The following is a 26248-nucleotide window of genomic DNA, read 5'->3' on the forward strand; positions in this document are numbered from 1 at the left end:
ACGTTAACGGCGTCTTCTAAAAATCTGAGGTTTTAGTCGACTGCCAGTAAGCCAGTCAAAAAAGTCTCCAAATGGTGGAAAATAGTGTTCTGTACAAAGCCGATTGAAATAAATGTGAATAGCTATTCATCTGAACAACATCCCATTAAACAACGCCGGGAGAATTGAATGGGTGGAGGTGAAAGCCAAAGCAGCAGCCCGGCGATCTGCCGCCTCTCAGATGGCAGTGCGTCAATATCTGATACACCCACAATGGAAGGGGCCTCCTTTGAGAAGCCTTTTTAAAGCGTGGTGCCGTGGAGCCACATTCAGCAATGCCAATGAAAACTTGACAGTCCAAAAAAAAAAAAGAGAGAGATGTCTTTTTATCCTCATCCACAGATGACAGTGAACTCTGTGGGCTCAGAAGGATCTGGGCTGGGAGCCATCACACTGTGGAAATATGGATTGTGGTCAGAGAAATAAGTAATCTTAGACCTTAGAAGGAATGGACTTTGTATGGGATGGTGACCTTTCCAGGGAATACCCTGCTGCAGACTTTGGAAACATATGCAGCTGACTTATGAAGAAAAAAAAGTGAAATTTCAAATAAAAACAACCTTTTTGCAGAATTAGAGCTGTGATTCAGACAAGTATCCTTTAAGGTATATCTCTCTGGTGAAATCCACAGCAATGGACATTCTTAAAAAAATACATAACCCATTATTTACCTTCTTCTGGTATGTTTTCCATCATTTGGATAAGTCAATCAGCAAGAGAGACAGCTTACAGAGCTTTGGGTGCCATTGGGAGTGTGGTGTTGTGTGATAACCAAGGTAATACTGCCTGAGTACCTGAGCTGCCAGTCAAAATCTGAGCGTGGAAAGACATCTAAAGAAGCTTCGGGCCATTCATACAACTTCCTTTCATGCTCAGTCAACACAAGAATGACGGAGCTTGAAAACTTGCCGGTGTGACTCCGGAGTAAGACAAAAACCTCGAGCTTAGCGGCTTGGATTTGCAAATAAACGGGGGGAGTGACATACTCCTGTGTTGAGCTGGCTTTGGGTTCCTTGGTGGCTCGGCTGGAAGCAGTCAACTTCGGGTTGGACTTAGTTTGGGGAATGCACTCACACTTACAGGATTCACCTGGGGCATCCTGCAGACAAAGGCCAGCTCTAATCTACCCGAGCACATGGTGCAGGTGAACAAAGGGAAGGAGCCGCGGCTCAGCGCAGAGGATCTACCATGTCATCGTATTTACAGTCCACACACAGCTGACAGAGGAGGTGGATTGCAACGCCTCCGGACAGAGAACTAAAGCCTAAACATGAGGCGAGAGATGTAGAGCAGCTTACATTAAAAGAGGTTAATCTGAGTTTTATGAGATACACCAGTGACCAACATGGTATAGCTCTACGCTAAACCAAATCGCTTCATTGCAAACTGCTGAGAACAGGCGACTTCTAAACTTAAACATTTAGGTTATTTTTCTCTCACCACTAAATATCATGTCAATCGGTAAACACTTGAAAATGTTCACTGTAAGTAGATTGTTCTTAAAGGTTTTCCATCACAGTAATGAAAAATTGCAAAGATTTTAACCAGGAACCTGATCAGCACTGTGGCTATAACATACTTTTATTCCTATAAAAAAGTGAAAGGAAGAACTAAAGTTGGGCTGAGAATGCCAGACATGCTCTGACTCCACACTACAGAAATGAAGAGTCCTGTAAAGCCGTGGTCCCCAACCCCCGAGTCCAGAGAACTGGACTGGTCAAATAAGAAGTATCCGCTGGTCCCAGAAAGCCAAAATCCCATAGACTTCTAATGAAAAATAAACAGCTATAACTCAGTCATTTTGTTTGTCAGAATAACCATTCTTGCCCTGGTGTCTCATTTTAACATCTTCTTGCTAAACCTCTTTTTTTCACAAATTATAATTAATTTAGGTTATACACTGGCCAATCAGATGCCTCAATAAGAGCATGTGGTCCCTGCTGGGCCCACCTCAAACATTTGAAGTATTTGATTGTCAGATTCTTGGACCAATCACTGCTTAATAACAACGTCTGGTCCCAAAGTGGCGAAATTGAACAATATCTGTAACGTGGAAAAATTGTGACTGAATTGACTTCATTTTGTTGGAACCCAAGGTCACAGCCTTGTTTGGTCCACATGACATTTGGGCTAAATAAATAACCTATAAAAGCCAAACTTTTTGCTTTTGGTTTTGACCTATTCACTTACCCCCATGCACAATATTCTTTACCAATTATTTTTTGCCTAATCTGATGATTTGGTAAACCAAAATACTTCTAACTGGGCTCTGAAGTTACCTTTTGATCTAATCTATAAAGGAAAAAGCCTGCCTTTCTTTACATTACCGCCCCCAAAACAACAATGATGTTTTCTTTCACATATTAAAATGGCATTTTCCTCTGCAATTTCATTTTCTCCTCCAACACAATCTTTAAAAACACAGAGGGACAGATAATGACAAGGTAAGGGGAAAATAACCTTAACAGTTTCCTAGCAACACAGTTTTACAGACATTGAAAAAAAAATAAAAACAAATAAAATTCTCTGCAATGTTTGTCACGCTCACCCAATTTATTTTACAGCTGTATTGAAGTGCAACAAATAACCTGCAGTGCTTGTCAAAAGCTTTAGATCACTCAAATGTCTTCAGCCTTTTTATTAAAAAGTGTTAAAAATACAAGTTAGTATTTGTTAAAGTTCTGCAATTAATTTATAGGCCACTAAACCTTCTAAACTAATTCAACAAACTAGCTGATTGTTATGGTTCATGCTTTACTTCTACAATAGACCTATTCTTTCCAAGTCTCCTGTAGAAGTTTTTATAGAAGTGTGTCATTGATGGTTGCTTTGCTTTCACTTGTCTGTTCAGTTCATCCCAGAGCAGTTCAAAGGAGTTCAGGTGTGGAGACTGCTGGTCACTCTTTGTTTTCAGGCTTACCACCTTGTTCTTTGTCTTCAGGTACTTCTGTTAGATTGGATGTATGTTTTGGGGCCATCGACTTACTGTGGCATAAACGTTTGACCAACATAGCAATAAGGACAGGGTGAAGCAGAAATGTACGGTAGCTGTGTTTGTTCAAGGTTCCTTTAAGTGTACATGTCACTAACTTTAAGTTGTATTCTAACCGCCATCAGCAATGTGTCTTCAAGCGACCACTTCTAGTGAAAAGTTTATGTAAAAGCACATAAATACATGTTGTACGTAACCGCGTTCAAAACTCTACGCAAGTTTCTACAACCATTTTCAGCCCATTAAACACACCAAGTCTTTCATTTATCGGAATAGAGCTGCGAAAGAAAAGGCCTGGAGTGAGATATGCACCATTTCGAGATTTCACATCAAGCCTCTTCCACTGTGGGTGGTGGACGTGGATACTAGTATCGGGTAGTAGCAGTCCAGTGTGAACACCATGGGCTGAATGTGAGTTCAAGAACACACATCACATACGCAGTGTGTACGTAACATAAGATCCATCAAAATCCAGCCCCATATCAATACACTTCCTCCTCCATGTGTGACAGCTGATGTCCATCTTTTCCTTGTGTGACAATGACCAAAGATTCATCCTCCCATAACAGGTCCTTCTGGTTTTCACAAGTCCAGTGCTTCCTGGCCCACACAAGCCTCTTTGTCTTTTTCTGATGTCTGAGCAATGAGTTTTCTAGGTGGAACTTTTCCAATCAGTCTCAAAGCTCATAGTCTTCTCTTACCGTCTCAAACACTCGTTCTCTGATTCAGTAGAGACTCTGGATCTGCCAGACCTCGCCCTGCCAGAATTTCCTTCTGTTTCTGAGCACAAGTAACTCTATCCAGTGACACCTTGAGTTTTTTTTCTTCCTTTTGCTATTTTTCTGTAGGACAGACCAGCATTTGTTGTGATTGTTTCTTTCTTACTTCCATACTCACTTCTCTGGATAAATGTCTTTTCTTGCCATTTTTGAAGCAACTGACTACTTTAAGCTTTAAAGTTCTGTTCAACTGAAGCTCCTGAGGGTTTGGTACCACCGTGAGTTACAGGACTACTTTTATGCAGGCTGTAAGTAATCAAGAAAAGTTGGAAAACCTTAAGAATTCATCAACTTCTGTTGCACATAAACAGCTTTAAAGCATTAATTAGCCCATGCTCCCGAGCAGGGGCTTTGTGTTATTCTGATATATTTAATTTATGGAAGTTCACAACTTACTTTTGCACTATTTAAAGGTATGGTACTATTTAGAGGTATGATTCTCACTTTGGGTATTAGAGGTCCCAGGCTCAAATGTCGGACGAGCCCCCAATTTATGTTACACGCCTGTCTAGGGGCTTGAAAGAGGATGTTACAAAAAGGTCAGAAAAAACTAAGTAAATACCCTAACAACTCAAAAAACTTCCACAAAGCCTGGCTGAAAAATGAAAACTATTTACTAAGAAATAACAGAAAATTGGAAAACAAACAAAGTAAACTTGTTCTACTGTCAGAGGGGGGTGGGGGGAAGGGGTACCAACAGATGATGTGTACTATTTAAATGTTGAACTGGAGGTCCTCGTCTAATCAGGTGAGCTGGAAAATGTAGGCACCAATCTGCAAACATAGAAGTAAAAAAAGAAAGAGAAAAGCTCCCATTACAGGAGAAAACACTAACAGAAAAAGAGGCAGGAAAACTCCAAAAAGTACAAAAAAAAGAAAAACCCTAAACAAAATCATGGCCTTAACTGCAACAAAGGCTATTCATTGGACTTATTCACCTTGAACACTGAAAAAACCTTGGTTATCTATAAAGTTTAATATTTGATAAAAAATGTGAAAGGAGGTTATAAAGTTAGGGTGTAAAAAATGTATGCAAATACACACGATGTTCTCGGGAGGTTGTGTGTTCGGTTGAATTGATTTTTTTCAAAGTAGTTTTTCACATTCAAGCAACTGAGCAAAAACAAGGTTTACAAGATAAGCCTTTCTGTTCCAGTGACAGCACTCCTCTTCTGAAAGTCTTCTTTATTTATTTATTTATTTTAATTTCTGTTTCCAGAGCAACTGCATAATGTTACTCACAAGGGAGCCTGTTTAAAACAACAGTGATTGTTTTACCAAAAAACGTTTAACAACAGCGTACAAAATAGAGATATTATGTAGATTTCCATTCAGGAAGATACAAATGCACAAACACAAGAGAAATGTGTTTTTTTAACAAAACTGAAATTTAATGGTATTTTTTTTTATTTAAAGAAACTATAACAAAACAAAAACAAACAAACAAAAAATCTAAAAATATGGCATAAAAATATGGAATTGCTGAAGCGACTCCGCGTTTAACATGAACTCACTTGAGTTCATCATCAGTGAACAAAACAACGTTGCATAAAAAAGAGAATGTGTAAACATTCATAACTAAAGTACTACAAAAACTTGTGTTAAGGAAGGTTCTGTTTTGTACTCAAATTGTGACACTTTCAAAACTTTGTAAAAAACATCTCCAGGTTATTGAATCATTTATAATTATTAGTAAAAAAACTCATCAAAACTTTAGGGAATTTAAATAAACACATATGGTAATATAGATTATTGTATTTTATTTGCTGTATGTCTTACCACACAATAAGATGAAATATTATTATTCATAAACATAGGTGAACACATTTTTTTGGAATTACATTACAGTTCTTTGTCATTGGTGATACAAAAGTTGCAGAGACTAAAGTGAGAAGCACATCTGAGAGATTTGAGGTTTTCTCACAGAAATCAGATCAGATCTGATTTGTTTAAACCTTTTTTAGGACAACACTACTCTGTGTCTAATAATATCGTAGTCTTAACTGCCCTTATGGGTGGATGTGGGCAAAAAATAGGCAAACCTGTATCGGGAACGCAGGTGGCGTTCATGCACCTTTTTTTCTATGGGTATGCTGCGGAGCTAGGAACATCGTACAGATTTATCATTTTTTCACTCCCCAAGCTCTGCGAACTGTGTAAGGGGCCAATTTGTTCTTTCAGGGGACAGTTCGCTATCCTTGCAGACAGCCTGACTGTTAAATATTAGGAAATTAGACAGAGTGTGGTTAGTTTAGGCAACCTGTGGGTGTCCCACTGACGTATCACCTGCATGTCCCAGTCAGTAAGGAGTCAGTGTACATACTTAACTAATGATTAAAGTGCAGAGTCAAGGCTCAGGTTCACTCGTCTGTTTGTGATGTGTTGTGTTGAAATAAAAGAATAGGATATTCATAAATCTAAGGGGAACTGCATATACAGTATATATATATATATATATATATATATATATATATATATATATGCTTGCCAGAGAAAGTTGATTAAAACGATTTAACTGGAAAGTTTGTAAAGACGCTGTGATCGACTGATTCAAGTTCAGTTCCAAACTGACACAACGATTCAGTGTAAAGAGAAACAACAACCTTAGTGTCCTTGAATTCTGTTGCAGTATTCATTGAACTTAAACACATTGACAACAAATACACACTAAATTTTAAAAAGAGAGCAAAGGTCAAAAAGTGAGCACAGAGTTAAATAAATTGAATTGTCTTTAACCACAAGATTCAGAGTTAATGTTACTTAAGGAGAAGGTGGTGTGATGTTTTTGTAAAGTGGTTCTAAAATACACAAATCTTTTCACACACACTTACACACACATTAAGTTCTGTGAAAAATTTCACCTGCTTAATGATGCTTTTGATTTTTGGTCACACAAATCATTTTTGCAGAAAAGCGGATTTCTAGCTGAGTGATGATTAATAAAAACAATCTGCTGCATGTCAAAGCCAAACAACACGCTCAGACCTCCATTAGTTTGATCTCACTCCGATTCCTCCACTCACTCACTCCTAATGAAAGGCCGCCGCGCCCGTCCACACAGCTGGATGGTTGACTAAATGCGGTGTTTAATTTACACAGCTCAGCATCATCATGCACATCAGGGGACGGCCTTATAGCCGACCTGGATTTGGTGTCTCGCTGAGAACAATGCAACAGGAAATGGGGAAATGGGATTAGCGAAGGCAATTACCCAGCTCTGGATTTGTCTGATAAGTTTCCCTTTTTTCCAAAGATGATTTCATGTAAGCTGCAAAAGCATCATCACTCCCTTTTTACCTTCAGGGCCAACTTGAGAAGGTTACTTTTTTTGTTAGGAAATTACTATGCTTCTGTTAAAGTTGCTAAAAAAAATCCAACCCTCACCTGATCTGATTACTGTGGGGTGGAATGGCGGTGCGTTGTCTCACGAGCAAATGGAAATGTTGAAACTGAAAGACGTCAGCGCTTGTTTGAGTTGGAGACAGGGTGCCTTTTTGTTGCACCAGTAATGTTATGTTGGGGTATTAGGGGCAGTAAAGGTTAAATAAAAAAAAATAGGATAGTGGAAGAATGTAAACAGATGGATGACGGGACGTGGGGGCGGGCTTACTTACTCTGGGCGATTGGTTCCGCCCACAACTTGAGGGGCAAATTTGTAATGAATTCCGGCTGCTCTGCAGAAACTATCTCCTAGAAAATAATCCCATAATAATATTTAAAAGACTACTGGGAATGGTTTTACAAAAGAAGATGATCACAGTGAGACTTTTAGACAAAGAAGTTATATTTATCAAGGAAATTACAAAAAAAAATAATAAATAAAGGTGAGATTCATAAATTCTACAAATCTGAAACTTCCCTTTGAGAAACATGAAAGGACTTTTCACAACATGTGAAGTGATTTGACATAAATCAACAGTTTCATTAAACATTAAAACTCTACTTAAAGGAATTAGATCCTTGAACATCAACCCAACTTCAAAAAGTCAAGTACTTATTTTATGTCTTCCCACACTGAAGACTATCAGTCAGTTTTTATTGACGTCATCTTTAAAAAAGAAAAAGAAAATGCTAAACGTTTGACTTAACCTTATTGTAGGAAAATATTATTAACTATAAAATCTGTCCTTTGTTGAGCAACAAGGACAAGGATAGCATGTTCTCTGTGAACTTTAAATAGCATTTTTGCTTGAAGTCACATTGAATTTGTGCTTTTCGTATAAAATTGTCCCACATACATGTACAGTGTAGAATTTCTTTGTTCCTTTACCGTTCATTTCCCATGTTTAAGAACTTGAGTAAGATTTTTTTTTTTTTGTTGTTTTATGGAAATAATAAAAAAAAAGAAAGTTGTGCACTAGCCAGACTCCCAGTACACAGTGGTACAGGCTAGCTCTGTCAGGGCTCACTAGCTTTGCTGGCGCTTGCTAGCTAGCTGGCTACTGTTCTAAACAGGTAGAGTAAGTGAGCCCTAACAAACAACCTCTAAAAAAGGGGAAAGCCACCATTCCAGTGATGGAATAATATTCCTTTCAATATCAGACCTAAGCAGCTTTTAACGTAGCAAAGGACAAAAAACAAAACAAAAGACAAAAAGATACAATCAAAGTGGCTGCAAAAAGGTCTACTAAGCAAAACTCTTCCTATGCATTTCCATCTAAAACTTGACTCCTTCGATCATCATTGGGAAGCTACTGGGCGCCATTGCATGGCGAGCTTGAAAAGTGGCATTTTTTTACCGTAATATAGTGAAAATTTGAAACATGAATCCCTGGGTCAAACTTAACAAAACAATCTGACTTGCAATATGAATATATTAGAAATGTAGGCCTGTTTAGCAAAAAAACCTTCGTTACTATGGAAAAATAAAAATGTACTTTTGCAGATTCTTTTAAAAGTTACATAAAGTTGTTTGTCACCACAAGGGCACGCAAAAATAAAATGGTTGCTATGGAGATAAAACAAAAGAAAAGCAGCCATTTTGAAAAAAGTGTTTTAGAAAAAACTTTTTTAAACAAAATATTCAGTAGTTGGAAGCATCCTATTTTCTTTTACTCCAATTATTTATTTTTATTAGTTTTTTATGTTTTACTGCCCTTGTAATCCTGTGCTGATTTTTTGGTGTTTTTCTTGTCTTTTTGTTTTTACTAAGCTCATTAAATAAATTTCTCATTTTATCTTTCTTCTTACTGTAAAGCAATTTCCTATCATGTAAAGGGCTATATAAATCAAGATTAATTAATGTATTAATTCGTGCATATATAGGCCTATAATACTAATTTTAATTGTTTAAATGTACAGTAGGTGGATTGCAGAAAAAAACGAAGCGCCCCGGCCGGCCCACACTCCTGACCTCCTACATGAGTCCTGTGCTCACATTAACCGAGCCGACATCCACGCAGCTGCTGCTCGCTTCCATGCATCCACTCTGCCCCCTCGCTCCAACTGCTCTCCAGCTCCGTCCACTCCTCCTGCCACTGTAGCAGCCTGGTGGGAGGTCTAATTGCAGCAGATTGTGCTGCTGTCCTGCAACATATGGTTCACAGCCCTGACGGCACCAATCAAAGACTGGAGATCAATGCAGGCCGGGGCTCACCAGCTGGGTTAAAAGGCACAAATACACTCTACTGCCTCAGTCCCTCATGCTGGGGTCAAAATGCACCAGAGGGTACGGGATCCTTTCTTTAACACTGATAGGAGGGAATGGAGAGTACAAAAATGTTAACCAAGCACTGAGTTTTTTGTAAAAGTGACATTTCTGGCTTTGATTTTTATCATGAAAATGTCTCTTTTAAGAGTTTTTAATAAACACTGAAAAATGTGTTATCTATGGAAGTAAATTAAAAGTACCATTAGTTTTTAAGGCGGATTTCCACAGGTCCATCTGCAGTGCGTCTAAATAGAACATTTATTAATCAACCGGAATGTTTACATTGTCTCCTTCATGTCTGCGTCTGACGTCCGTCTTCCTGCAACGCGACACAAACTTCTTATTCTAGTTCGTTGATGCATCAGTGTTGCAGGCAAAAATCCACACAATCCTGAAAGCTCTGGGTTTTAAGATAAAATCATCATACCTTCAAAATACATTTTATAAAATGTGATTGTAATTTTTTAAGGTGTGACAGTATGGGATAACGCACGTTAACACAGCAGATAATACTAGCGGCCATTTTCATTTACACTGCTAATGTAAACTAACTGGCGGTCGTGAGACGGACTCTATGCAATGCAAGGGAGACGGACCAGTGTGAATTTTACACCTTGGTGTGTGAAGTTAGTTTTTCAAATTTGACCCGCTCATGGGGGAGCAGTGATCTGGAGACACAGCTGCACTCGGTAACCATTGGTGGTTTACCACCCCGAATTAGGGCTGGGCGATACTGAACAATATTGATCTGATACTGATCTGACACTGGTCAATATCGCTGATATCGATACCAATATCGATATTTCTCGTATGACATAAACCTCAAAATCGCAATTGTTTTTAATTGCTGTGAATGTTTTTTTTTTTGTAACTTTCCCTTTTTTTAAATTATTTGATAAACATAAAAACAGAATTAGGACAATATTTTCAATTAAATGGAAAACATTTTTTTTAAATAAAAAAAAAAATCTTGAAATGAAATAAAATTAAAGTGAATGCAAATATAAAAAACAAGTAACTATGTACAAAAATTAATTAAAATGTTTAACGATAAAAAAGAAACAACTGGTAGAAATATAAATAATTTGTAACTTCTTATCTTTTAAATAGAACATTAAAAACAGGTGAAAAGTAACTCGTCAAAAACAAGTCAGCATTTAAATAGAGTGGAAATAGGGTGAACAATACAAGCCGCCTGCATGAATGCACTGTGAGATCTGCTGCTGAGATCTAACAGGAGTGATGAAGCAGAGACTCAGCTGTCATTTTTCTGATACGGAAAGTTTTAAACAGGAGAGGAAATATCGATATCTGCGGGCCGGTATTGATCCGATACCAACTTGAGATCAATACTATTGATATTTTGGATGATCCGTCCAGCACTTCCCCCAATCCAACCCCTTAATGCTAAGTGTCAAGCAGATACAATAGAAACAATGGATTTTATCCTTTAAGCTCACCTCTACTTGTTTGTTTTTCTCCCTACGATCAGCTGTATCTGTAATGCTCTATTTCCCTTCTATATTGTTAAATTGATTAGAGGAAGCAGATTTTTAAGTTCTCAAACCTGTGGGTCCTGATTTAACATATTTCAACTTTCATAGTTATTTTTCACCCTATAAAATCCAGTTTAATGTGAATATTTAGCATTTTTTTTTATTACTTTTCAACATATTTTGTATTCTTTCTTTATATAATTCCTATCCATTTCACTTCATTTGTCTTCTATACTGCTCATCAATTTTTTTCAGGAGAAAAGCAACAAAATAAGTCAATAGGAAGAAACATCAGTGACTTATTGTTGTTCTTGTGGTTGAACTAACACAATCTGGATGTTAGAGTCTATAGACAAGATAACTCTTGTAATTTATAGAGCACATGTTAATAAACCCAAACAACTCTTCACAAAATAAAACAGACAAAATGATGGAGATGCAGGAGAAGCTTGTGATAAAGCGTCTGTGGCGTGCACATACAATCTTTTTGGATTATTAATGAACACATGAATAATGAATCTGTAAGTATCAGCGGCTCCGACACGCCGGCGCTGTGCAGTGTTTTCCTGATCTGTCTGGGAGTGACAGATATCTCTCTAATACGAGCTAATTTAGTTTTGATTGGCAGATTTGATTAAATTCCATTTAGAGCCGCTGTCAGCGAGGCTTCATTTCAAACTCACAAATCTCCTTCGGCAGGTAATCAGGCGTTTTGAGAAATGCTTGATGAGAGAAATTTGGTGGGATCATTCAAGAGAACATTGCTCCAATCGGTTCATTACCGAGCGCAGCTTTGAGCAAAAACACGGCGAAACGAACGGCTTTCAAGGCCGATCACAGCGGCGCCGACAGACCTGACGATAACAGATGATTTTAAAGTTACATGGAGAATAACCCAACCCAACAAAAGTTCCAAAAGAATAAGGAAACAGACTGCTATCCTGCATTATTATGGCCCATAGTAGTCAGAGACCGCAAGGACCTTAATGTTTTTGCAATGACAGCACCTCAAAAGGTTCAAAAACCCCTGACAGACATGAACAGTGTGAAGCACCAAAAAAAAACTAAAACACACATCCAATATGGTTGCAAAAACTTCCACAAGTTTAAACAGGTGGCCGTGGTGGGACTTGTGTCTCTTTTTAACATATTCTTGCTAAAACAATTCTTTTTCATGATATGTTTTCTTTGTTGCAAGTTATTCAAGTTATAAACTGACCAATCAGACGCCTCAAAAAGAGCATATGTTGCCCGCTAGACCCACCTCAAATGTTCAAAGCGTTTATTTGAGAGATTCTCGACCCAATCACTGCTTACCAATATCGTCTGGTCCCAAAATGGCGAAAGCGGGTTATATTCGTACCGCGGAAAAATGGCGACTGAATTTCGTTGGAACCCGAGGTAAGGTATTTTCTATAAGTGACGTCTCAGCCTATTTTATGCCTCTCTATGTCAATGGGTAGCACCCATACTCATGGCCTAATTTTTTTTCTACATTAATTACCAGTGAAAAAAGGCCCAACAAAATATTGCTCTTATAATCTGACGTCAACTGATTATAGTCCAATCAGCAAATATTGTTACCACGGCTACACCATCAAGGCTACATGGCTAAAAAATCTCATATTTGTTAACATAACAGATGTTCTGTTTTGTCTATGATGACAGGAACATTATTACATTATTGGCTTCCACAAACATATATTACACTCTCGTCTTATGCTGTTAGTCTCTATTGATTCTGAGCTATATATGTTGATCAAAAAAGCAAACGTTCTGTGAGATCAAATATTACAGCTTTACATAATTCAGTTTCAGAAAGCCCCCAAGTGCATAACGTTAACATTCCATCAATGACAACTGACTGCAAATGTTTCAAATGTAGTTAAAGTATGAATATTGGTGCAAAGTGTATTTAAAAAGACGAACCAGACTGGTGCACGTCCCTGTCCTGTAATAGGATCTGACTGTTCTGTTATTGGAGCTGCTAACGAAGTCACCGTGTGGCTGTTCGCCTCTTACCAGGTTGGAGTTCAATCTAATTCTGCCACATTTCAAGCGCGCTCCAAAATCTGCTCGGACAGAGCTCCGGTTGTCCCGTGACAGTCCGGGACAGCGGATCCTTCGGTTCGCCGGAGTATCAGACTTGACACCTCCTGCTGATGCTCAATTGGATTGCGAACTGCGGAGGCCGGCTACCTTTCGCTCTCCATTGTGCTCCCCGCGCTGTTCATAAGCAGTTTATGCGGCGGGATGCACAGGCCTGCTGGGGAAGCTGTTACCTTTGCAGAGAGCTGTTGCCATGGAGGACGAGGTGCTTGGTGTGCTCACGTGGGTGGCATGTGTCAAAGAGGCAAGCACATGAAAGCCTGGACCCAAGGTCTCAGCAGCATTTCAACATCAGCGCTATCCGCCTAAACGCTTGGGAATTGTTGTGACTAAACAGTGTTTTTAAAAGCAATTAAAGAGGACATGGGAGCAAATTTATTATGAGAGCTGGCTGAATGTTTTCATACATTTATCTAATGTGAATAAATAAAGGCTGAAATGGCGCAATAATTTTTTTATATGAAGTTTTAAACTCAGGGACGGCAAATTCTATTTNNNGAAAAAAAATTAATAAATAAAAAGGCAAAAATTAGCTAAAACAGCTAGCATGTAGCAGAAATATTAGCTTAACTCCAAAATAGTCTAAAAAAAACGTAATAAATGCCAAAATAATCCAAAGAGCTAGCAGAACGCCATTATAACTTTGAACTTTACTACACTCTAACTCCATATAATATAAGGTAATGACTAATCATAGGAGCCCTAACTGACAGTGCGTTTTTAAGAATATGTCTTAAATATGTCTTGAATTTGTCTTTTTTTAAAAATAAACATACTTGATTTGAAGATGTTTTCCACCTCAAGTTTAAACAAATTTAACTTGTTTCTGGATTGTATTTCTGTTTCTTCTGGTTCATACGCTGATCCTCACCCGGGGATCTGAACGTCCACGCCTCGTCGTCGTCAAAGTGCGTGTCTCCGGCTGTGAATCTCTCTCCGGGGAAGAACGCGTGGGCCACCGTTCCTCCCGGACCGTCGAAGGGGTATCCGTCGTTGTGGTCGGCTTTGGTGAAGTCGATCTGGATGTCGGCGTCGTTCCCGGCCACCTCGTGGAAGTTGAGAGGCGCGATGTCGCTCCAGACTTTCAGGGCGTAGTACATGAGAGCTCGGACGGTGTCTCTGCCCAACAGAGCCGAGTCTTTGGGGAAGGTCCTCACTCTGAAATGAGGAAATAAGAAACTTACTTACGAGAGAAAGTGAAAATGAGTATCATGACAAAAGAGACGAATCTGAGACAAGGGTTTAATTATATTCAGTTTGAACAACCTCTGAAATCTTCTTGAACTGATCTAAAGGCAAAATCCTGAAAAAACACAACCAAAACATCAACTCATTAGAGACAACAATTCCAACCTTCACCTGTGGGGGCAGTAATGCATCACAAGCTGATTAGTTGTCTGATAAGTTGGGGGGGAAAGAGAACCGGACTAAGAGATGACGTTCCCCGTGGAAAATGGTTTACTTCAGTTGCCATTTTTAAGAAGCAATATGTGTGCTGCCATGTTGGAACCAGATGACTAAATGATAAGAAGTGATTGATCCAAAATCTGTTAAACGTTCAGGCATCTGATTTAAAACTTGAATAACTTGCAATAAACAGAAATGAGTAGGAATTTGCAACACCATGTTTAAAAAAGGTACCAGAGCAAGAACTATGATTCTGACAAATATAAGAACTTTGGAATTTTGGCTTCTTGGGGCCAAAAGAGTACTTCCTGTTTGGATGTGAGGGGGGTGGGGTCCAGTTCTTTTATTTTAGAAAAGCAAAAACAAAAAATGCAAGTTGTAGTTTTTTTTAACATTTTTTTTAACTTGTACTACACCTAAAAAAAAGTATCCTCAAATGTAAAAAAAACAAAAAATAAACAAGAATGAACGACATAAAGACAAGATTTAGTTACAAGTCACAATGGAAGTGAGCTGGAAGCAAATCAAATTTATTGAAATGGAGCGATACAAATCGGTTTACCAAGTTAGATTTAAACCGAACTGACATTTTGTTTGACTCAACTTGCAAACACAAAAATATCAGAAAAACTGTGTAAATCAAATCTGAGAAATAATGTTTTTTATTCATCCCTGTAAGAAAGTAAACTATATTTAAGGAAGTTTTTTTCTTTTATAGTTTAAAAGTGGTAAAGTGAAGATTTAGGAAAACTCCGGTTCTGCGTCTGCGTGTGGACATGAATAACCGGTGATTTGCGTTTTTAAACGTCACTTTTTGCGACAATTAATGCATACACGTCAGTACTAGCTGCGTTTCCATTACACATTTGCGCAAAACTTTGTCTAAATTCTAGGAATTTTGAAAAAAACAATGATTGGTAATGACCCTGTTTCCATTAATTCATCATTTTGCGATAAAGCACAACCCAACTCACGCGATAAGTCATTAAAAACACGACGATGAATGAGAACAAGTATTTTTTTTTTTTGATTCACTAAAAAAGGAGCATTGCGGTGACGTCACAGCTCTGTCTGGAGAGCGCGTGCCGCACAGAGTCTATTGACAGTATCAGGTGAGAAACCTGTTCAGCGGTTTTTTTTTTTAAATAACCATTCCAGCAAGTAAGCTGCTGGACCTTTTTCTGTTTAAAAACACGACCAGATGCATTTAAGTTTCTGTCCCTGCTCTCGTGCGTTTCCTCAAACGAGATTTCAGCATCTTCAGACTCCAAGCTGCAGAAGTGCAGCTGCAGATGAAGCTGTTCACAGACACACAGAGAGGTGCATCTATTTCGAAAAAAGTGTTTCCAAAGCAGTTTTGCGAAAAATGTCTGTTTCGATACGCCCCAAATACCACCTACTGTAAGCGCATAAACTTTTTTTCGAAAAATGCGAGTTTTTTCGAAATTGTGGTGTTTCCATTAGGAGGATTTATTATCGAAATTCCAATTTTCCACTGTCAACTACTGTTCTGACAAGCTCATAACCGCGTCTAAGAGCGCAAGTATGCGGGGACGTGTGGATGGAATTATTTTTAAAACGATCACGTGTGGACGCAACACTTTTTTCTAAAACGGAGGTCAGCAGATATGCGTTTGTAGAAATACCCGCCTACGTGTGGACATGGCCGGAGCACTACTGAAGGCCTAGGTATGAAATGCACGGCCCGCCACTGATTTTTTCACATATGCTGTAAGTTTAAAACTCATCTTTAGAAATCCTTTGGTTGTTGTTCTGTCATGAGCCTACTCTACTAAATAAGGAGTTTTGATTAAACTGATAGGTTGCATCAAAACCCAATTCTGCTGCTTTTTAAGAGGTCCTGCGGATGAAGAAAGGCTGAGTACAGAAGGGATTGTGCAAAAGAAGACAACAAAGGAGACAGAGAGGAACTGGCAGCAAAACAGAGGAGAGTAGAGGAAGAAGCCCTCAATTTACAAGAACACAAAACCATAAAAGGTCAAGAACACCGTGTCTGCCAGTGGGAGAGGCCTGCACAAAAAGTCCTGTTTGCATTCATTCAGTAATTCCATTGCTTTTTGTATTTCATGCTCAGGTGCTCCCACTGCTTACATATAATATGCTGAGAACACAATGTGCACCTGAAGATACTGACACAGGCTTCTGGGAAAAAAAAAAAAAAAAACAACAACTCGTGAACATTTGACTGTCTCTCCCATTTCCTTATTAAGTTTTCATCCGTGTTCGCATCACCTTAACATCTCTCCAGCCGTTTCACTCTGACAGCTGTAGCAGAAATGGGACATGAACAAACTGAAAACCAGTCGAGCGTCGTGTCAGCTTTGTCCAGATATTTTCCTGGATTCCCTCTTTCCTTTCTACACCTACACCTATTATTGTCAGGCTATTATTGAAACGGCATTTGGGAGGATTCTCTGTTGGGACTGTATTGGCACCCCTGACCTCCTTTTCCACAAGTTTAGATAAATGCCTTAGTCACAACTGTCCTTACAGGTGATCACATGATCAGAAATGATCAGATATGATGCAGATGATCATAGACTACTGTAAGGACGAAAATGTTTAAGGGGCAAGTTAGACAATCGAAACTCGGAGTGTAGGGGAAATTGATTCTGTGATATTATTGCGATATGTTGTTTGTATCAATTTAAAATGGTGGTGAGACAATATTTAATCAATAATATATGAGCCTCTTTTGGCATCTGACTCTTGTGTTCTACCTAAACCTCCGACCACTAGTTGGCAGCACTGCACACTGAGCCTCTTTGAGCAGGCCTACAACATGACCAGAACAACACCAGTTAAATGTTTAGTCAGCCTTGCAGGTTTGGTTGTCATGAGACGTGTACTACTTGGTTTTCACTTTGGATGGGAAATAAACTAAATGCCGAGCCTGGGGGTTCGTTCTATTTTTGTGAAGTCCCTTAAAACCCTTGTGCTATCCTCCTTGGTATGTTGACGTTGGACCCCATCTGGACCCCACGAGGTAGCACAAGGATTAGGCCATGTGCATGTGACTAAGGCATAAGAGATGGTCATTGTATTACTCTCACTGTAGAGTTCAACAGATGTAGACTTCAAATGTACAAATATTTAAAGATTTCTTATACCTTAAAGTGGAAACGTGCAGTGTAGGTACATACATGCCAAAAAACAAAAGTCAAAAGATTAAATATCACATTGAGGTTTGAAATGTTCCAGACATTTCTACAAAAAGACAATTTCTTTAACACCATTTGCAAACTGGAAGCTACTTTTTTTTACATACTGAAGATTTTTGCTAAAATGTCAAAACACAGTAATAATTTCTTTAGCTGCAAAAAAAGTTTTTTTTTGATAGGAAAGGCTTTGAGAAAAACCTGCAAAAAGATGTAGACAAGGACAAATGTAATGGAGGTGCAGATAAGAGGTGAAAAATCTTGCATTATTTCTCTCATAAATTCATGATGCCACAAAGATTTGAGGACATCCAAGTAAAAAAATGCACCTTGAATCAGTATGATGTCATTGGACTTGAGTTATGAACCACCTGTAGCTCATTGGATTGAGAAGTCTGTCAGCCAATCATCTCATGCTTTAGACCAGGGGTTCTATTTGTGCCAAAAATATGTTTATCTGTCTATATCTTTGGTCCATTGTCTTTGTCTACTGAACACGTTTGTTGAACATTTGTTTATGTCTATGTACTACTAAGCAATATTTTCTGAGTGTCCTGTAAAATTAAATGGGCTAATGGTGCTAGCAACTGTTGCTAAGGACTTTTCTGATGACCTGATCTAATGACAATAGCAAATGCAATGTTTTAAGCAAAAAGCAAGCTGAAACATCACAAAGCAAATACAAAGCTATCATCAAAGAAGCGCGGACATGCAAGAGATAGTGTTTAGTACTGCAGACATTGAACTTTTGTATCAAGCGGGGGCCATAAAATATCGACTTGGGGGCCACAAATGTTTGAGACCCCTGCTTTAGATAGTCCTGAGGCCAGACACACTACATGAATGCACATAAGCATACCTACTAAATGCTGTGTATGCAACCATGCACTGAAAAAGTAGATCTAGAGTTCAAAATCATAAGATTGTATAATCATGTTCCTGTTAATTTTACTTTTTTACTTTCTGTCGACAATCCTCACTGATTTGAACCAACAGGAATCTCTGGATGACCCAATGCCTAATAAATTAGGACACATAACAAACTGTGTTGTCAACTTGGCAACTTTCTCACTATATTTGGCAGCTTTCCACACTCCATGGTGACTTCTTTTCTCAAAAAGTGATGAGTGACAAATTTGGCGAATTCTGCTAGTGTTTAGACATAACTTTGAAAGCATGTTTTGTTCTGTCACTTTCCTTCTCACCAAACAGCTACTACGAGGCTCCGCCCACTCAAAAGCAGTCTCCAATGGTGAAAAATTACAGAAAGCTCCCCTAGCAGCTGCAGTAGAGTGGAGGGAGATCTACACCCCGCCACATTAAAAGCGCAAATAAACCTTGCATTTGCAATGTCACTGCAAATACCGCCCAGTTTTACACTGCGGAATTTTAAAATGATATTCATATTCTGTTGCCAATAAATTACTGAACTTAGAATTAGTGACTTACCTCCCCTTTTGTGTCTGTGACATAAAGTAAAGCTGCACAAAGCTAAAAAATAAAAGCTAAAAAATCAACTCTTCTAAAGTGTATCTTTTGAATGCCAATGCCAGTCCCAAGCCTGTGTAAAATCCTTGCTGTGTTCATAATTTATTGCTCATAATACAATTTTTCTTCAAAAGACTCTATGCAAATAAAATGCTAATTAGGTGACAAAATCATTTAGCGACTTGGAGGTCAGCAAAAAGCCACTTTCCATTCTAAGAAAGTGGGAACTCTGGAAACAAAAACCTACTTTCATTTCCCATCATGCATCTGTTTACACAACAATCCAGTAACGTGGTGAATAACTTGTCAGTTTCTGGAAAATGTCACATATGGAATAATAAAAACCTTCTGGACACCAATTTATGATACAATGTCTTCAACTATTTAAAAAAAAAATACTTTCATTAATGTGCAATAATGAAATGCACAAGTACATTTTGTGTGTTTGATTTTCCAGTCACTTTTTTATGTGTGAGTTGTTCATTTCCTTAAACAATTCTGTATTTTTAAATTATCTTTTGGGAAAAAGCTGATTAATAAACAAAAATGTGACACCACAGACAAAGCGGTTACTTAACCCACGACAGATGATCGTCACCTGGAGATGTGCTCAGAATCTTACATGCACTTTAAACAACACCTGCATCTCTTTGCAGAACAGCTGCATAAAGGATGCGTCTGTCAAACAGAAGCAACGTGTCTGTTTAGACCGAGCTTGTCAGCTGCAACCACAAGTGTCCCAAATCTAGAACTATTGCTTGCTTCTATTGAATATGATGAATATAGAAATGTAGCTACACAACAAAAGCCTCATTATTTTTGATCCTTCCAGACAAGCCGATTCGGTTATGAGACTGTCAATGTCAGGCTATGAAAAAAAAAAAATCAGAAAGTATCGAGGTCAGAAAACAGTTCAAAGAGGTTTTGTCACCAGAAAATTTCTGTCATTTCCTTTTCTTTTTTATATATATCTAGATGCTTTAAAAGTTGAGTTTCTTTCATAAAAAAAAAAAAAAAAATTACAAGTTTGACATTTATTTCGTTTGAATTCTTTAGAATAAAGTGTGTCGTGATGAGGTGACTCATCATCCAACTTTTATTTTGCTTTCTTCCTCCATTTAAATAATCAGAAATCCCCCTGGTAACTAGTTGTCAACAGTGGTAAATAATCATTTTGAAATTTCACTAATAGCGAGAGGATTTTCTTTTTTACTGTCAAGCTGTAGCAGGAAGAACATTTGCAACTTTAAAAAGATGCATGCAGACTTTTCAAGGATGCAGCGTCTTCATTATCTTTAATGACAGCCAGTGTTATTTTAAGTAATCTCAATTCTTTTTTAAACAAGACTCACAACGCAAAGGACCAAAAATGAAGGTGCTTTAAGTTAGAACATAGGCTAAGCACTTTTTAAAGCAGCTTATATAAAATAATTGTTCCAAAGTAGGATTTTAAATTGTAATGGTTGTTTAGCTCTATATTATATTGGATACAGGTATATCTGAGACCCCTATCTCATTAGCATGGTCCAAACTTTCCTTAAAAACCCCTTTTATATGTAACTTGTCCCATGTTTTCTTCCTTGTAGATCCTCATGACTCCACTAGGGGCAGTAGAAGGGCTTTTCCTGCTCATTTCAAAATGGCTGCCTCCACAAAATGACAAAAGCAGTTTTGGCGGGAAAACGTTTTGCTAGTTTTCAAAACTTTATGGAGAAATTAACTCCTCCATTGTTGTTCTTTTTAGAAATTGACTACTTGCTGTATTGAAAGAATGCAACATTTGTTAACTAATTAAATATATACAGTTACAGTATGTTAAAAAATGTGTGGATCAAATTTGAGACAACAGGTAAATAATGTGCTTTATAGAGCACTCATGTCAATATCATCAATTAACATTATTATTATAATAAAATGGTATTGTTTGTAGATTTTGTGAAAAAAGGGTTTAAATTAAAAATTAAATAATATTTAAAAAAAAAATCTGCAAATTATTTGATTTACAGGTAGAGGTATTCTTGTGAAAACAGTGTAGGTGTTGTGTTTTACTTGTATATGAAAGTTTAAGAAATCATACAGATTTTCCATGGAATTATTTTTATCCTATTTAATGACTTATTAAGATTTTCTGATTTTACTGCTGTTTCATTAAACATGTCCGGCAATTTTATGAAATTAGCAATTATGTTATATTCTGATTCAACCATTTTTACGGAGTTCTTAAAAGGAACAACAGGCACCATTGCACGTACCTTTAGTAAGTGACATGTGAATGCACGTTTACATGTGACGTCACATGAGCATAAGGAGTAAATGCTTGTTCGTCTATGTGTAGCCCTGCAATCGACCAATAAATGAACTGGTATACCCTGGCTTTGCTCTGAAGTAACAAAGCTAGGGTCCAGGAACCCGTCTGACCTTGCACAGGACTAAACAAGAACAAAAGAAGATCGTATCGGCCAACAGGTGCTTGACAATTTCACCTTAATTTTATGCAAAAAAATCCATCAGATTTCCTTTTTTCTTTTGTGTGCTATGGTAATACTCAGGGCGCAGTAAACTATGCGCTATGATCCTCCTGTAAACACCTCACTTCAATGGGCATCACTGTGTACCACCCTCCTGCATCAATTCTTCAAAGCATCTTTCTTCCACTTTGGTGTTTTCCGCTCTCCCCTGCCAGTGCAGCTACATGTTGAGGGTTTTCGGGGCTCGTCTCTGCCATGAACTCTAAAGTGTAATTGTTTCTCTAGGCCAACACTTAACCACTAGCCAAGTGCTGCATCCAGGAGCACCAGATGACTTTTCACTTATAGGATATTATCATTTCCTGTAAAAATTTCACTTGGAGCATAAATGGTTTTAGTCCATGCCGTTGGTGCTCACACCACTTTATGGACTAATTGTGCTTCAGCGTTCCTCCTCCTCTGCACAGTGAGTGTGCTGTCTCTCAGTATTGGTCCTATGGAAGAGGTCGGATAGGTCAGGACACGTTCTTCCTTTATTGGAACTGCCAGTTCCTGTCTTGGCCTTGTAACCAGCTACTGCAGACTGGACATCTGGTTTGTTTGCTGTAATCAACTTCAGCCATTCTGTGCTACTGTCGCTTTCAGATCTATGTTGCTGAGCTCTGCTCAGCGGTACCAGTGATCTCAGCAGTGCCAAATCATGACTCTGACTGTTTAAAGTTCCATTCACATCATCTTTTGATCTATTTTCAAAGTATTCCCAATTTTTTGGCAAAATAAATAAAAAAAACAGTTTTTTTCTGAGATATAGTTTTTGCAGTAGTTCATTCGAAATTCACCTCATAGTTGTTGGTGGAAGAAATGATGTGGAGCGATCCCGCCCCCCTTTCCCTCACCATTGCTGAGAGCTCAGAGCAGTAGGGGTTTGGGAAAAATAAATAAATTATATCACCAAACTTATTTGGCCATACTTGAATCGATTAAAAATGCAGACATAGGGATATTGAATTAATTATTTATGGGCGTTCTTCAGTGTATCTCTTTTTTTCCTTTGACTAAAAAATATTTTGTGTGGAAATCAGACAATGTTGACTGTTCCATTTAAAAATAAATATAATTTCTTAATTTACCCCAAAAAATCCACCATGAACTTCCTTGAGTAAAATCAACTTGTTTATGAGATACAGTTACATTGCTTAACGGTGTGATCATTAAATAAAATTAATTTTACTATTTTGTTACAGTGGATTAATATTCAGATAAAAAATAAAGTAAAATTCATACTCCTGAAAAAAAGAATTAAAAATTGTTGAGGCATAGTCATGGGATATATCGTGACACATATCGCATCATGCGCCAGTATCGCGATACGTATCGTCAGACTCTTGCCAATACAAATAGAGTAGGGAGCTTGTGGCCCCTCCTGCAATTTTTCACTGTCACAAATGTGATTTTTTTGCTTTTAAATGCCATTTTTTGTCTGCTCAAGTTTCTCAACAATTCCAGTAAAGACATTTGAATTTGCAATACAATTCACTGCATATTATACGATGAATGTATAAGTATTTGACAAATAAAAATTGCCTTTAAAATATTCAGAAATGCAATTTAAGATTATTTTCTGAACACATGTCCTCCGTCATCACTAAAATTCCACAAAAACATGTTAAAAATGTGATTTTCTCTGAAGTGAGTCCTCCATACACAAACACACAATCCTCTAAGGAAAGTTTTACACAACATTTTTTTCCCTCCATCATTTTCTCTAAGAAAAAAAAATATGATTTATAGGTCATTGACAGCAAAATACAACTAGTATTGTACAAAATCCCACCCAAATACTTCTGTGTTTAATGTTACTAACATGATTTACCTAAATAATAACATTTGACTGTAGTGTAAAAACAGAATTGAGGCTTTCAGGATTTTGAAACGAACTGTGTCAAAATCTGAAAAAAAAGAAAGATTTACTCTGATGAAAATAATGTTTTTAACATGTTTGTTGTGTTATTTTTCTCAGAATGGAAGACATATTTAAAGAAAATTAAGCTTAAAATTGCATTCCTGACCATTTTTTTCTTCAAACTGTTGTGAATCAGGAGCAGACATGTAAATGTAGTTGGAAAAAGCTTGTAGAATCTACACGGGTCACAAGCTCTATTCTCATGCAGCTTCTTGCAGACAAATAGATCCACGTCCGTCTTTGTTTTCCTCGCCTGAGCAGAAATCTGGCTCAAAACTGTTGCACACCATTTCACATAAAAGAGTCTGAACAAAGTGATAATGGGAACTGGGGGCAGGATCACTCTGTGCTAACACAACAAAGTAAAATTTCTCAGCAGAATCTATGTCCTAGAAAAGGACACGGGGTTTTGGATTTTGGCTTGAAAGACCACTGGTTACGCTTTTAAAATAGATCAAAAGATGATGGGAGAGCACATAATAATATTTTAAAAGGTGATGAAAGTTACCTCTGGATATTTTTTTGTCTTCTCTAACTTCCTTTCCACGTCTGTAAACAAGCATGTTCTGATTTGTGACTTTTCCATAACTTTACTTAAGTCTCCACACGCTCACCTCCCGACATTAACAGTATAACAGCAAAGGTTTGTCAACAGAAGCGGATTAACCTTCACTTCATTTCCCTGACCTTAATTTCGAGACACGACTTCCGCGGTCACTTGATTAATGATTCTGAGCAAACCGGGCTTCAGCGGGAGTGAGGGTGTTTAACGTCTCCTTAATGTGCATACAGACTGACGCTCGAGCGGCGCATGCAAAACACGCGGTATCCTTGACCCCCACATACTTTCAGGAAATCTTGTGTACAGTCGGAAGCAGAGTTCTGATCCAGATGAATCTCTTCAAGTGAACAGAACAGGAATCGAGGGATGGAAGGATACGGAGTGAAGAAGCAGCCTCGTTTGCCGTCTTCCTGCCTTCATCCTCTCAGCAGGCTGTTACCTCCCGTGGCTTCGCTGCTCCAGAGAGACACGGCTTTACATCAAAAGCAAAAAAAAAAGGAGCAAACTCCGATGCTTACACGCCAACTGTTCACCTCCTGTCCGTCGCGGCCTCTGCGAGACATAATCTGATTACCTTGCACACTGAAGGCTCCCGGCGCTTCGTGCATTTACACATGTATATGCGGGGATATAAAGATGCATACATGAAAGGCAAAAGCTCCTGCTGTGTTTTCTGCAGAAGCTGTTATTAGTCCACTCATAGCCACAAACACGCACGCTCTTACCCACACGTCATGCCATTCAGGCTGAGGATGAAAGGGCCGAAATTAAAAGGCTTTGCATGAGCCCCCCACCCCGCCCCTCCACCCCATGGTTCTCTGTCTGCATTTCCTCGTCCCTCTATCCCGTCCGTCCCAATCATCAGCTCAGTGATGATGGTTTGAAATCTGGATGAGGACAAAATGACGAGACAAGTCCCTAATAAGATGAAAGCAAGAGTTTTTTTTTTTTAAAGGTCTCGAGTTTGTGGCATCAAATGACAACAAAGACATGAGCCTTCAAAGTGGAAAATGTTTCAAGAGCAAAGCCAAAAAACGTTTAATAATTGATGTGATCAATCAATCAATCAATCAATCAATCAATCAATGGTAAACTCAAAATTACAGCAAAAATTGCTGCTCTTGTAGAATATTCTATGGAAGCCAAAAACTGCAGACACGACATTTTTTTGACTGTTTTCTTGTAAGAACAAATTAATGATGAACATTCTATAGCGAGTGGCCCCCAACCCCCAGACCCCAGTCCGTGTGTCACTTGGTACCGGGCCGCAGACAGAAAAAGATAATAATAATAAATAAAATAAATAAACGCCCTTACTTAGATTATTTCAGTTTAGTTTATGTTCTGATCCTGAAGGAAGTTTTATTTTGAAAGTCTTTCTGATTTTTTTCACAACATCCGTCTGGGTCACATGGCTATGCTAGTAGCTCAAAGCTAAACACAGACACTAAACAATAAAACGCTTTTGGAAAGTTTCTTTGGGGAGAAAAATGCCAGTAAGGAAATTGAAGAAGAGCCTTCGACTTAAAGGACAATAAAGCTGCTGTTTACAGAGATTTCCTCCACATACGGAATTATTGGGACAGTTGTTCTCATGTAGTATGTAGCTCTGTCTAATACGCAGATAATGACACGTATTAATTTAAAAGACAATTAAAAGAATAAGACCTGTGATTTGATGAATCAATACTTCATTTACCAGGAAACAAGTATTTTCATTAATGATACTCTTAATCTAGCACTAATTTAATGTTGTACCAGTTGATTTGTTTTACTGCATCTGAAAATGTTTTCCTCAGAAGAATCATTTACTAATTTGACAAAACTTCAACTTCAGCTATAGTATTTTTGCTGTACAAAGAAAAACTTAAACCCATAAATTAAACAATTAAGAAACCATATTTAATCACAACAACACTTTAAACAAAAAGAGCAAAGAATGGAAAAGGGGAATTTAGAATAAATCCAAGAAATATTCTGCACTATCTCCTCTGGATCAGCAGTGTCAACAACAAACTACATCCTTCTCAGATAAAAACAAGATTTTTCAAGGCTTTTGAAGCAGACGTGGGTACTGTAGGCTGACATTTTACACATTTTTTTCTGCTGTCATTCT

At 38.0% G+C, this 26248-nt stretch overlaps 1 protein-coding gene across 1 annotated transcript in view; it reads right to left on the minus strand.

The window, feature by feature from the left end:
• LOC112163503 (matrix metalloproteinase-17) overlaps positions 1 to 26248 on the minus strand; it is a 94587-nt gene that overhangs the window by 23599 nt on the left and 44740 nt on the right. Inside the window, exon 4 of the mRNA XM_024299932.2 lies at positions 13937 to 14223. Coding sequence (XP_024155700.1) covers positions 13937 to 14223 — 287 coding nt within the window. The remainder of the gene's footprint in view (positions 1 to 13936; positions 14224 to 26248) is intronic.

Source organism: Oryzias melastigma, linkage group LG12, assembly GCF_002922805.2.
Source record: "Oryzias melastigma strain HK-1 linkage group LG12, ASM292280v2, whole genome shotgun sequence".
Taxonomy (NCBI): Eukaryota; Metazoa; Chordata; class Actinopteri; order Beloniformes; family Adrianichthyidae; genus Oryzias; species Oryzias melastigma.